Below are 14,160 nucleotides of genomic sequence, written 5' to 3'. Positions count from 1 at the left end.
AATACAACATCCAGCGACTGTGTTATGGCTTTCTTTAAAGAATCTCAGCTAAAAAACAGTATGTCTAAGTTCAGTGGAAAATAATGTTTTCTCTTTTGATACAGTCTTAACTCTATGCTACCTTCAGATTTATTGTGGACTATGTGGTACACGTGGGTTTTATTCCGAGTCCTTACTCTGAACTGGTAGAGTACAGATTATGTAAAAAGTTCTTAAGAGAAAGGCATCTTCCAGTAGAAACAATTCATGAGCTGCTGCAATTTGAGTTGCCCAGAAAACCAGTTCTTTTCAATAAAAGTGTCTAAAACTTTGAGAACAAATTTCAATAAGCTTGCTTTGTTGTTTTTTTTTGTTAAGGTCATAATAAATCATTTCGTAATAAAGGTGTGCTCTATTTAACTTAATGTAGCATTTTCTTACTGATCCCTAATGATATCTATCCCTTTATCTCAGTGAAACTTCCTAGTCAAAGCAACTTTTGAGGGACTGAATTTGATCAGTACGCATCACTTCATCAACAAAGTTACCAGAACTGTAAAATCCTGAGTGCAGTGGTGTTAAAGTGAACCTCAACAACTAAAGTTAAAGTTACTGTATTTAGAGTGGGTTTAGCTATCAAACATACTAACAGGACAGCATATAGCCACAGATTCACAACATCTTGAGAAGCTGTCTGGGCTTTCACTGAGGTCTGCATCAGAAACACCTGACGGAAGTTTGAAATGATCACCATTTTAAGTTAAGCATTTCAGTAGAAGTAATAATATTTGCAGGACTGAGTAAAAATGAAGCCAGAAACAGACACCCTACACTAAAATAATGAGACAGCACACACTGAAAGAAAGTAACATTGGCAATGCCAAACACGTTGCACGGGATTCCATATGCTGGCATTGCAAGAGCTGATCCTTGCTTTTGTCCACAGAAAACACATACATACATTCTTAAGGACAAAGGTAGATTATATACCTTGTTATAACAAGCTAACAACTTAATCTGAGATGCATGTACATTGTCTGAAGAGTTTGGGATTTATGACCTTGTCCTTTGTCAAGGATTTCAATACTGTGAAAAGGATTAGATATGAAAAATGCAAATAAACATGAAAAAAAAAATCACAAACTATACCCTGATCCTATTTTATAAACACTAACATGAGGCATGGTGTGTGTTTTTATTCTTCAGTTTTGCATAGAAGAGATAAAAGGAAAACAGAAGACCTCGTAAGAAACATGCAGTTGTTTTTACTTAAAAATACAAAATTACCAGAAATACAGATTTGGGGCACTTTAGGTACATTAAAAATAGTAAAACCAATGAGATGACCTTAGGATTGGAAAGGACCTTAAGTATTCTAAGATTTAGACTGGATACAAGGAAGAAATTCTTTTCTATTATGGTGGTGAGGCACTGGAATGGGTTGCCCAGGGAGGCCAGGTTGGACGAAGTCTTGGGTGACATAGTTTAGTGTGAGGTGTCCAGGCCCATGGCAGGGGGGTTGGAACTTGATGATCTTAAGGTCCTTTCCAACCCTAACTATTCCATGATTCTATGATTGCTCATTCATGGCATTTATTACATCTGGAAATTAACAAGAGTGTTTCTGTTCTTTCTAGTTCCCACTTTAGGTCTCACTTCACTGTGATGTTAATGATGCTGATATCCTCATATGGTTTGTCAGTTTTGGGATTGACTTTTACATTTGAGATTCTCTGAACAACTTCCATTCCTTTAGTCACCCGTCCAAACACACTGTGCTTGTTGTCTAGCCATGGCTGTTTGAAGGCACAGAAGGAAAAAGAAAAAAAACATTAAAATAGAATGCAGTATGTAGGTTAGGCACCAAACCAGAACGAGACTGACCTGCAGTAAGTGTACATGAATACATTTTATATGTTCAGATTATGAACCTTAACACTATGCAAATATTACCATTTAAGTAAATACCAGAGTGCAGCTAATACATATTTATATGCATTTAAGCTCACCTTTTCAACTGCTTTCTTGAAAGTACAACAGAGGTGGAGTTCTAGCAATGCAGTAGGATTTCAGAGCTTAGTTTGAAGTCTGTTTGCAGTTCAGAGAAATGCTGGTTCTCTATTTCAAGCTGTATTGTAACTGCCAGTCCAGAATACTACTTAATTCAAAATCATGTTCACAGAGTTTGCCCAATTAGCAAAGTGAACATAGGCACTGATACAACTTAGTAAGCCTCAAAATTCTGGTAGAAGGGTGCTTTTTAGAAAGAGACGCATGACTTTGAAATAAGTATTCTAAGACTGCAGTTTCTTTAAGTGTTATGTTTAAGGATTTGTTTTGTATCTGTATGATTCGCATACCAAAATTTCTGGGTTTTGGCACTAAAAGTGTACACAGACCAAAGGAAATCTTCAAACCTGTATATTGGCTTCTTTTATAGCTACAACAAGTCATGCTGGCACCGTATAAAAAAAAAAAAAAAAAAAAAACACACAACAACAATCTAAGTAATAGCTAGATTTACATCATTTTATATTAAATACTCTAGTAATATTGAATTGCTGACAGGCCTGATTTACTAAGAATTTGGTATCACCCTTACTTAAAGGCAAAAGGCATCTTGATCGCAACTGACAAAATACTTTTTCTTAAAGGACTTTTTTGGTGAAACCTACATAGCATACACTGTTGTGTGCAGCATTTATTTGTGAAATAACAAAGTATTATTTTGATAGTACTAGTGTGTTCCTTTTTCCATCAGAAAAAAATACATGCTACAACTAAATGTACGTAGATAGAATGCATGTAGATAGAAGCTAACTATATAGTTAGCTTCTCAGGCCTTCAGCTGAGCTTTTAATATTACTTACCGTTGGCACTACTGTTATAAAAAACTGGGATCCATTGGTATTTGGTCCCGCATTAGCCATGCTGAGTGTGTATGGCCTGTCATGTCGTAAAGTTGAATGAAATTCATCTTCAAATTCTCCTCCCCAAATACTTTCACCTCCCATTCCTGTACCAGTTGGGTCACCAGTCTGAATCATGAACCCCTGCGAAGAAATGAAATATTATTACATCATCACATAGAATAAATTAAAAAAGAGGTTTACACCAGGTGACACTGTTTTTTAAACTTACTTCAATCTTTTCAGAACAACCTGAGTGTTAAGTTACTGTGGATAAAGGGACAAAGCATTCAGGGCTTCTGACAAAACAGCTGAGTACTTGTGAAAAAACAAGCTTACTCGCTGTTCCTTTGAAGTAACAGAAATCTGACTACCTGCATCTTCTCCAAACCTTTAGGCTGTATCAGCTTGATTCTGGTGCAACAGAAGTAAGCCTTACAAGAAATGCCCCTGACATGAAACAAAGTCTTAAGCAGGATTTCTGAATTGTCTTTCATTTTCATTTTTCTTCCACCTTGACAGTTACAGAACAACTTTAGTGAGTGATAAAGAGGTAAAAAGAGTGAAAAGAGGTAACTCTGAAGCCATTCCAGAAATCCTTTGTGCAAAAGGGAAATGAAGGGGTTAACAGAGGGGACTGACCACAAAGGTACATTATCTCAACCAACAAAAAAAAATAATTTTTTACACTTTACCTTGATGATACGGTGAAATATGTGTCCATTGTAATAACCATTTCTGCTGTGCACACAGAAGTTTTCCACCGTTTTGGGGCATCTAAAATCATGTAACAGAAAATACAGGCTATGGTAAATATAAAACTATTGTGGCAAGGTCATCAAGATTTCAGCTGAGCCCAGGATTCTTTTACACTGAGCAGTGTTTTAGCAGTCTGCAGAAAGAATAACTTTCATCAAATAAGGAAACAAATTCCCACCTCCTGAAACCCAGAGCTGGAAGCAAAAAACACCTGAGTACAAAACTGCATGATTACACAAGAGGGATTCTTCAGCTGTTGCTAGGCAGTGCTTAAACAGACCCAAGGCTTTTTCAACTTCTGACACTATGCCACCAGTGAGCATGCTGGGGATATACAAGAAGTCAGGAAGCACACAGCTGGGACAGCTGACCAAAACTGACCCAAGGGATAGCCCACACATATGGCATCATACTCAGCATATAAAATGAGGTTAAAAGGAAGGGAGGTGACATTCAGAGTAATGTTGTCTGTCTTCCAAGTAACCATCACATGTGATGGAGCCCTGCTCTGCTGGGGATGGCTGAACACCTGCCTGCCCACGGGCAGTGATGAATGAATTCCTTGTTCTCCTTTGCTTGTGTGTGCAGCTTTTCATTACTTATTAAGCTATCTTTATCTCAATCTGCAAGTTTTCTCACTTTAGCCCTCCCAGTTCACTCCGTCCTCCCACCAGGGAGGAGTAAGTGAGTAAGCAGCTCTGTGGGGCTTAGTTACTGCTGGGGTTAAACCACAACAGTCAGAAAAGATACGTGTTTCCTCAAAGCTTAATTCAAGACACCACTGATGAGTTGTTCCTTCCCAGCTTTCTACTTACATGGTTAACTTACAAAAATCAATTAAGCAGTGAATGCTCTGTAAACATAAAGTTGTTCACTTTTACCTTTATAATTCTATTCAGCTATATATGTAAGGTGTCCAGTGTTGCATCCAAAAAACTAAATAGTATTATAGACCTTTTAGTCAGTTGAGTCAGTTCTCTTCTGCTTCAGAGGAGGATACTTGCAAACATTGTTTGGAAGCAGGATGAAGAGGTGGAGTACTACTGCTGATGGACTAACGAGGGAAAAAACCAAACCCAGACCCTCAACCAACCAACCCCTTCACCTTTGAGTCGATTTTTTCCTTTCAGGAGATTGGCTATCAGAATAAAAATTCTTTGCAATAGCAATTCCAGTGGTTTTATGAAATGGATTAGCAGCCAGGGTAAATCTACACTGACAGTTTTATACAGTCACACATGCTTTCCCAGCAAATGAGAAAATAGCCAAGTTGGGTCCGTAGATAGAGAGTTACTCTAGCTGTGACAGGCACATTAGCTTATGCTTAGTGATTCTCTAAACTATCTTGTGAACAAAGCACCAGTGATGTAACTGAGGGAACAGACAAGATTATGATCCCAGCTTCTCCTGAGCAGTACACAATTATTCACAACTTCATTCCACAAGCACATGGCCAAAGATTTAAAGGGCATACAAAGCCACGTGCTCTTCCTTTGATTTTTAATCACATTAATCTTAAGAGAGATACTCAATTCAAAGCTCAGCTGGGAGGAAATAAGGGGAAGAAAATAATTACTCCTAGCTTGAAATGCAAGTCTTGAATAGTGACACCAAAAAACACAGAAGGAAGAAAAAAATGAAATAACAGAAAAATTACCAAATACATACATAAAACCAAATACTTACTCAACAGGAAAAAGCTTGACATGAATATCTCCCATGCTTGTGTGTATAATGGCACTGTCTGAAACTCTTTTGGGACCTTCTGCCTGAGTGGCTGCCATAACCTCTTCTTTAGAAGGTTTCTCATTAAACACATCTCTGTCAGACTCTGCACTCTTTGTATCTTCTGGTTCACGTTTAGTAAACTGAAAAACAAAAGAACAGAAGGTTAATTGTTTGGTTTTCTCTTCTTCCCCCTTATCTTAAGCACCGCTCTGCAACCAAGGTATCAATGTAATTATTCAACCTGTTAAATACCCAAGTATATTTGAAATGTAGGCAGAAAATTCTTAGACAGTCTATCCTTGCATTTCAGTGTTGTGTCTTGTGCGTTACCAGCATTTCCACAGTCACGAATTTCAGTATAGTTACATACAAATCCAAGTAACTCTTTCTAATCTGTTATCTTTAAACTTCCTCCCCTTTTCAACAGAAAGCCCATCATACTTAAGCATCAAGAAGCTTAAGCATCAAGAATCTTAAGCATGGAGAATTATCAAGTTGGTCCTTTATATTCAAACTGGCAGATTTCATCCCAAAACTTTTAGTTTCACTACAAAGTCAGACTAAATCCTCTTAATCCAATACTGCATGAACAAAAAAACTACAGGGGAAAAAAAGGGCAAATTTTATGGAAAATAGCAAGTATCTCAGAAATGTGTTACATGACTTACAGAAAAACACAGAATAAATATACAAGTACACAAGTAGCTGCTTATGTAGTAGACTTACGTATCAAGTCACAAACACTACATCTTCCTGCATGCATAGAGTCACAGTTTCTCTAAGTGAGTAATGTTTCCAGATGTTGCCTTTTTTCCTTACTTGTAAAATCTGAGTAGTGTATTCCATTATATACTACAGATTAACCACACAAAGCTTTAGAAAGTATACTATCTTACTCCAACATAAAATCAAATTCAAGGACATTTAGAGAAAGACATCAATATCTAACCTCTAAGGTGATCACATCGCAGATCAAATACTAACTACTCTGGAATTGTTTGTCTGTTTGGCTTATTCATTGCATCTCACTTTAAACTATGATCAGAAAGATGACTCCTGTTTTTGTTAAGTCATAATGTCCTTTGTGCTATCAAGTCCTGATGGTGCTCTGGCTTTATTTTTTATGACTTATTTTATACACACAGTTAATTACTGTTTCTTTACCAGCACAGATCTAGGGTGTTTTTTTTCAAGTAGAACAGAAGCATGTAACTTTCATGGACAACTGTAATTTACACATCCCAAACCATCCAAGTTTATCTAACTGCTTAAGCAATAATGAAAAAAAGAAAAAACACCAAACAAACAAAAAAACAACCAACCAACAAAGAAAACCCAAAACCAAAACGTGTTTCTACTCAATTTATAGATCGTTCAAGCTAAAAATCATAGAATATACTTGCAATATGAATTGACTCTTCTGGAAGTTGTGTTTGTACATACTCAAGACAAAAAAATCACTGGAAAGGTGGAAGTGGAAAAACAAAATAATGCAGAGAAAACATCAATGAACTAATTGAGTTATTTAAATAGAAACCACACATACCATGTAAAACCTATTTTTTTTAAAAGCTGTGCAGATTATTGTCGGATCTGTTTGGTTATTCTGGAGCACAGGATTTTCAGATGCCTTCATCTCTATTGTGATTGCAGCGTGATGTTTCCTTGCTACTCCTTGGAACAATGCTAGTTGCATCATTCTGATGTTCTCTTGTTTTCCCAAGATACGAATACACCTGAAGTACAAGATGGTAAAAGGTGTTAACTACTGTTAGCTGCCCACAGTCAGAGAAGTTCTCCTTTTTGGCTGCAAGACTCAGAGCAAAACTCCAAACCCCTCTCAAAATATTTTACTGTCTTTCTGATGCTTCTCTATTCCAACTTGCTACCTAATTGACTAGTCAGCTTCCTTACATGATAAAATACTAATAGCATGATCCATATTTACTTTACATTATCACATCCATTTAGCCAGAGACTGATTATATGTTTTTAATATAAATGTGGCTGCCATGTTTTCTCTTCATTTTACTAAGCTTTAAACTGCAACAATTCATTATGAAGCATGGCACTGTATTATCTGCAGTCTAATTTAAACAGCCTAAATAAAATGGAGTCAACAACTGGAGACACACACAGTCACACCAAGTTTGATTGAATGTAGACTTTGAAACAAACACATTTATCTCAAAGTCTCACTGGAGCTTACCTGTTTGTCTCTACATTTATGACCTTAATGCCCAACATTGTTCCATAGAGCACGAAGTGTCCAGTTTCATCAAAAATTATATTAACTAATCTTACTGCATCCACTTTCTCTAGCTCACGCTCAACTGCCATTCGTCGGCCAAATTCCATGTCTGGAAGTTGCTGTCTCATCTGCTGAAGCTCAGTAAACATCTATGGAAAAAAAGGGGAAAAAAAACACTACTTTGTAAATGTATTTTAAACCTTTGATCCAGCAAAATACTGATCACACCCTTAGAAAACATAGATTTCAACTGACTCTACTCACATTAACTGAGTAATTAACATAAATACAAGTGATATTATATTTTGATGACTCAATAGGCATGTTGCAGTACTAGGCTTAAGCAAAGAAAGAAAATTGGTGTAGCTGTCTAACAAGTTTCTTAGAAAATGAAAAATTTATTATTATGATGTTACCTGAAATGGGCATATTCCACAATTGCTTTTTAGTAAAAGTAATCTAGCAGTATAAAAGCACAGAGAAAATCAACACCTGTTTCGTTACGTAACATAGTAAGAATTAATTTGGGGGCAAAGCAATAAAAGAGGCAAGGAAGAGAACATGGAAAACCTTTACTGCAAGAAAAATACAGCAAGGAAGCTCAGCTTCAGAAACAGACAACTTAGGTGAATGTGCTTGTACATGAGTTCAAGTAGAGAAAACACCTCAAAGAAGAGAAGCAAAACCAAACTCACACTCAGAGATTCATCGAAGACTCTCATGAGCTTCCCTGTCAGAAACCGGAAGATTCTAACTTTTCTGTCAGACCCAAGTGTGGCCATTTTCTTGCCATCAGGTGAAAAACTTATACTGGATGGGTAAGCCTTGCATTTGGCAAATTCATATAGATCAGTATCTGTTTTATACTCCCAGTTCACATTCTTGGGAAATCTGTAGTCATTAGAAGTACCAGTCCAGTACTCAATCATTCCAGACTTGTCAGAAGACACTACTACTTTGTAAACAGGGTTCAACCGTATCTGAGTAAGAGGAGATGTATGGAGTTTATCAAAAACATGAAGTGGCTGGTTATTCCCTCGTCCATCGTATATGTATATTTTTCCTGTGCTCTTCTCAGATGCTGCAACAGAAGATATGGCATCTCCAGGGCAATATACCCATTCACATTGACCAGGGTGGTAGCTGCAATGAAGAGTGGAAGGAGAAAACACAACAAAACTAATAAGGAATGGTGTTATTTAGATGAGAATCCATTTACACTATAAACTTGAAATCAAATAATCAGAAGCAAATTTTGAACTGTATTTACTAGTCTTGCTAATATTTGACTTCCCAAAATTCAAGTGCTACAATCAGGCTTTTCCAAAAAACACAATTCAGTGGATGGCTCAGCCCATTGCTGTTGCTCACATTTCATTTTATAGAGGATATGACAGAATGTGAAGGGAGAAGGTGGGTATAAAACACCAAAAAGGATGGAAATCCAGCTAGACAGCACAAGTGGCATTACTGACTAGTACCCAACTTGTATGTCTCAATAACTTTTATGAATTTAGTTGCTGAGGTGAGTAGCTCGAGAGAGGACACCTTCAACACCAGAGCTGGGGGGAGATCAATGCCCAGGAGCCTCAACACAGAGCAGCAAGAGCCACAGAGGGAGCCTCAAGTCCTCGACAGGACCTGCCCAGGAGCCCGCAGCTCAGCTGACACGAGCAGGGACTCACAGGGGGCAGAGACAGGAGGATCAGCACCAGCCCTGACTGGGTAAAAACCTGCCCCAGGGAGCGAGAGCAACCAGAGCGGGTCGAGGCTGCCCCAGTGGTGGCCACCGTAGGCACCCAGACAGAGCCGATGAGAGGGGAGGCTGCAGTGCAGAGCTCGGGGTGTAGAGAGTGCCTGCACTGGTCTGGTGAGGGAAAGGTGCACAATGGGCAGGGCTGCACTGGGTGCTCCCTGGTGGAGGTCCTCCTGCAGCAAGGGCTGAGCTGCAGGGCGCTGTTGAAGAATGGGGTTGATTGAAGAATGGGGTTGTAAATGAGTTAACTTCAAGGACATTAGGCTTGTTAGCAACTACAGAGATAAGGAAATGGCTAAGATATGGGCAAGAATTGGCCAAATTACTGACTTACTCCCATTTATAATAACTCAAATTTACAATATCAACAAAACATTTTCAGGAACTAAGTCATCACTTACCTAAGTTTCAGCATGTTGATCATATCAAAGTTCACCACATCAAACACCTTCATTGCTTTGTCATCTCCAACTGAACAGAATAATGCCCCCTCTGAACTAACAGCGATACTCTCAATAACACCTAATCAAAAAGTTAACGTACTATTAACACACAGGAAAGGAACATTCTTCATTTCAATATTCCACAGCAAAAACAACAAAAAAATCAACTACAGAGGTTTAAGCCTGTTTGGTAGCTGTTTCTCCAACTTTTCTAATTAAATAGCTACCTAACTTTAATAATAAAAAGCAGTAGACAAAAAAAAACCCCAAACCAACAACAAAAAAAGAACAAAAAAAAACCCAAACCCCAACACATTGTATCCTATCACTGTTTAGAACCAGATACATGATAAAGAACTGCTTATCATATACAAAAATGAAAGCTTATACAGGCGACCATTTTCATCTAAGATGTTAATTTAAAAAAAAAACTGAAAACAAAGTATGTTAAAAAATTATGTGTTCATCAGCTTCCATCTCTCAAAAGATAAAAAAGAGCAGAATTCTCCAGACTATTAAACAGCTAATACTCAAAATCACTGCAACTGAACTTTCCACAAGTTTTACACAGTACTTATTTCTGCTTGGTAGACTTTGTTCTCACATTTTGTTTCTGTATGCAATGAGAAGCTAATAGTTAAGATCAAGAACCTACCATAACATTTTTTTATAACCCTAAAAAGAAATGGTATTTTCACTACCTATTAGTAGATACTTTTCTTACTGTAACAGGTTTTTTTTTCTATCCAGCTATCATTTCTAATAGCCTCATTTCCTGTCCAGCCTATCTAATGTTTAGCATATTATAGGAGAGCTATGTGTACTTACTCAGAAAAATGGATTAAAATTATTAATACTCAATTGTAAATCAGATTATATTCATGATGATGCAGAATTTCAGCTGCAATAATGCGACATGAAAATAACTGTTAATAACACAAAACCATAAAAAATATGGAATGAAGGTAGCCTTACTTAAAGCATCATACTTTTAAATGCTGTGTTTTATGAACTCTTTTGTACCTTGTTCACTTATTCATGTCTTAGAAATTGTCCCCACACGTAGGTCACAAGGCAATGCAAAGACTGTATGGGACCTGTGCAGAAGCCCCACGTATTTTATTCTCAACCTTATCCCTCCTGAAGTCTTGGACCAAAATGTAACAGGATAGGGGAATGAATGAAGACAGGCAGACACCATTTAATCACTGATTAAAGTAAATGAATCCCAGAATTTCTCACCTCTTTATTTACACTCCCTCTTCATACTAAGAGCAAGGGTGCGGGGAAAGTAAGGAACTTCAAAGAACAAAAAGCAACTTACCCAGGTGACTCCGAAAGTGTTTAACAAACTCAATTCCTTCTTCTATTTTCTTCCAGAATTTCACATGTCCATCATGACTGGCTGTTATAATAAAATCTGTCCTACAATTACATAAGAAAATAACAATAAAAATTATTGATCTCTGAAATGTCAACAACCTGAACTGAAGAAATATACACTACTATACTTTTTAACTACATAAATTTTACTCCTATTTTACATCTGGTTTTACAGTAGTTTCTATTAACTAATGTGTGTGTGCGTATATCAAAGGGAAGCTATCTCCTCAATCCGTGCAGTTCTAATGAATCATGTTTTCTTCAGATGCAGGTTACTCTTATTCCTGTATATACTGCACATTGCAATACAGATTTTAAGAGCTTCTTTTAGTCCATTTAAACAATTTTTATCTTGCTTTTCAGTAAGCCCTTTCTTTTGAACTTAAGTTTAAAAAAAAAAAAAAAAGAAAAAAACACCTTAAATAGCCCCTCTGGATACTGAAAATCTCCATTATTAAAATTCTATAATGAAAATCTCCTAGTATATACAAAAAATACATCTATGACAATCAGATACAGCGGGGAAAAAGAAAGAGGACTACTTACTTAGTACATGCAACATGTGTGATGACATCTCTGTGCATGTAGCTGCGTTCATACATCGAAGCACATGGCAGATTTGCAAGATAAACATTTTCAAATTCAAGAACTAAACAGAATAAAAAGAAAAATCAAGACTTATTTTATTTATAAAGTTATATGTAGCTTGTCTTTTACCTCACTTTTCACCTTGAATTGCTTACTCCCATCTTAATCAAGAATATGCTATAAAAGGGGTTTACACTGTGGCTTTGTACTTGGGCTTATTGATACTTGGCAGACTAAAGGTACTCAACCTCTACTTTAACCCAAACAAACACCCCTATTTAAAGCAACTATTACCTTGTCTGAACATATACAAAAGAAAAAAAAAATAGCGCCACAGAAAATCGCAGAATATTGTATCAGAGAATATAAAAAATTTTAAGTTACTGACAGATGGCCATCCACACCTCATTTTTCCAAACCCAAATGTATCCCTGTGATTTTTAAGAGATTCAAGATTCCACAGAGATATCGTAGCTTAAATTCCAAGTTGCAGCTCCTACCTATTTAATTGTTTAACTGGCCCACCTAAAATGATCTCGTTTTCTGGTTGACTCTGATTTTTACATTCTAACCATTAATACCTGCACAACGGCACTTGTTGCTGAACCAGTAGGTTTGCATGTGCTGAACATCGATAAACTCAATTTTACCTTACAGTGATATCCAGAGAGCCGTGAACTGCCAGGCAAACCAGTACCTAGGCTTTTTCTACTCCCTCCGCTTAGGGCAGTGACCCAGAAAAGAGTTAACCTCACAGCTGACAGCAGCACAGCTACAGCAGCACAGCTTCAGCAGTGCCGGCGCTGCAAGCGGGAACTCTTAGCTTGAGGGTGTGCTCCAGAGAGCACACAAATATAGCGTCCCCGGACAGTAATTCTGCACCCGAAGAGTGCCCCCACGGCCCGCTCGTTTTACGTACGAGACACGGTTTCAGGCCACGGGCTCTGCCCATCCACCCGGGGCATCCCCCCACAGCGACACAACTACCAGTCCCGAGGCTGGGACCGCGCCCGCTGAGGCCTGGAGACCATCGATCTCTGTGCTGCGAACCGGGCCCGGGCAGCGCCACGGACGCCTCCCCGGCCTCCCCCCAAGAAAGAGGCAAGCGGGTGAAGATTCCCCTCCTCTTGTTACCTCTCCTCTTTTTCGCCTGTGCGGCTTCCCCCGGGTGCGGCCCGACCCAGCTTTCCTCTTCATCCTCCTCGTCTCCCGCCACAGCTTCCTCGCTGCCGACCTTTAGCTCGGTCTCAGGCTCCTTTCGTTTGCGCTCCAAGTCGGACGAAGCCATGTGTGTCAGTAACACCAGATAACGGTCCGTACCACCTCTCACAAAAACACAAAACTACTGTTTCGCCCCCGACGCACCTCCCGGAATTTATGGCTTTGGCTCCTCCCCGGAAGTTACGACTTTGGCTCCTTCCCGGAAGAGGCTACGGTTGGAGTCTTAGGTAGATACAGGTAGCGGCTGCGTTCGATGTAGGCTGGCTTTCTGTGTTGGAATGAGTGCGTATTTTTGCTAGTGTACAAGTCTGAGCCTCAGGCGATGCGGAGGGGTAGGACTCTATACTAGTCAGGTCAATGGTACCTCCGCGGGGACGTCGGCTAAGATTGAGCCTGCCACCTGGCACTGCGATGATATTTCATGGAGCTGGTTTCCTGATCGTCAACACATGATCTTTGGGGTTGGTAACATAACCAGACATCAGAGAGATCCTTTACTGTAGCTTTTGTGACCTCTATATTTTCCCTGTATTAATAAACTAGTTATGATTCTTTATTGTGTTGCGTGTCTCTCAACCTGGAGTTCTCGAACTCCGGAACACAAATGGCGGCCAGGGTGGGATTCCGAGTCTGAGAGAGCGTGAGAGGAATAGTCAGGTATAAATAACAGTGATTAGTGGGGCCGAGTAGCGGGGTGCACTGCTACCAGGTTATGCCACGTATAACTACGAAGTGGATGATCGCAACCACCGCATTGCGCCGCGTTCTGTACGTGGGGCCGTGTAGTGGGGTTGCACAGGTACCGGATTGCGGCACATTCTGTACGTGGGGTTGGGGTACGTCTACCGGATTGTGCGACGTTCTGTACGTGCGGCCGCGTAGCAGGTAATGATTGTCTGGATTTTGTGTGTTTCGAGTATTGTAGTTGCGTGGAGTGTGCCTGTGGGATCCTTTGTGTGTGCTGAGGGCAGGGCTTGGTCAGTGCAGCGTGTAGTTGCACCAAGAGACGCTGTTCTGTGTATTTTTGTTGTTGGTCTTGCGTAGAAGCTTTTAATGGGTAGCAGATTAACATTCTGGGCAAGAAAGGGTTAAAGCAGGAGTGCGGTTGCAGGCAGGCGTTTGTAGCCGCCGCAGAGCAGGGTG

At 39.1% G+C, this 14,160-nt stretch overlaps 1 protein-coding gene across 2 annotated transcripts; it reads right to left on the bottom strand.

Annotated features, from left to right (window-relative positions):
* Nucleotides 1-1,623: 1,623 nt before the first annotated feature.
* PPWD1 (peptidylprolyl isomerase domain and WD repeat containing 1) lies at nucleotides 1,624-13,107 on the bottom strand. Of its 2 annotated transcripts, XM_061342648.1 has the most exons (11): nucleotides 12,931-13,107; nucleotides 11,755-11,857; nucleotides 11,150-11,250; nucleotides 9,784-9,904; nucleotides 8,322-8,769; nucleotides 7,585-7,775; nucleotides 6,922-7,111; nucleotides 5,334-5,515; nucleotides 3,584-3,665; nucleotides 2,850-3,032; nucleotides 1,624-1,775 (listed from the first exon to the last, which is right to left on the bottom strand). In XM_061342648.1, exons 1-11 carry the CDS (start codon nucleotides 13,082-13,084, stop codon nucleotides 1,632-1,634), a joined length of 1,899 nt encoding a protein of 632 aa, XP_061198632.1. In that variant the 5' UTR covers nucleotides 13,085-13,107; the 3' UTR covers nucleotides 1,624-1,631. The 2 variants fall into 2 exon arrangements, with proteins under 2 accessions (XP_061198632.1, XP_061198633.1); XM_061342649.1 differs by lacking the exon at nucleotides 11,755-11,857 and having other exon boundaries at nucleotides 12,931-13,061.
* Between the last annotated feature and the right edge of the window lie 1,053 nt (nucleotides 13,108-14,160).

This window comes from Neopsephotus bourkii, unplaced genomic scaffold, assembly GCF_033783945.1.
Source record: "Neopsephotus bourkii isolate Nb327-2 ecotype Australia unplaced genomic scaffold, CSIRO-AGI_Nbou_v1 NB_1810, whole genome shotgun sequence".
In the NCBI taxonomy this organism is placed as follows: domain Eukaryota; kingdom Metazoa; phylum Chordata; class Aves; order Psittaciformes; family Psittacidae; genus Neopsephotus; species Neopsephotus bourkii.
This window is presented reverse-complemented; position numbering and strand designations above follow the sequence as displayed.

Coding starts and splice junctions, on each gene's coding strand:
- PPWD1 (XM_061342648.1), bottom strand. CDS start 13,084: ATGGCTTCGTCCGACTTGGAGCGCAAACGAAAGGAGCCTGAGACCGAG. Junction 9,905..11,149: donor ACACTTTCGGAGTCACCTGG/GTAAGTTGCTTT, acceptor CTTTTTGATTAG/GTGTTATTGAGAGTATCGCT. Junction 3,666..5,333: donor GTCAAGCTTTTTCCTGTTGA/GTAAGTATTTGG, acceptor ACATGATTTTAG/ATGCCCCAAAACGGTGGAAA.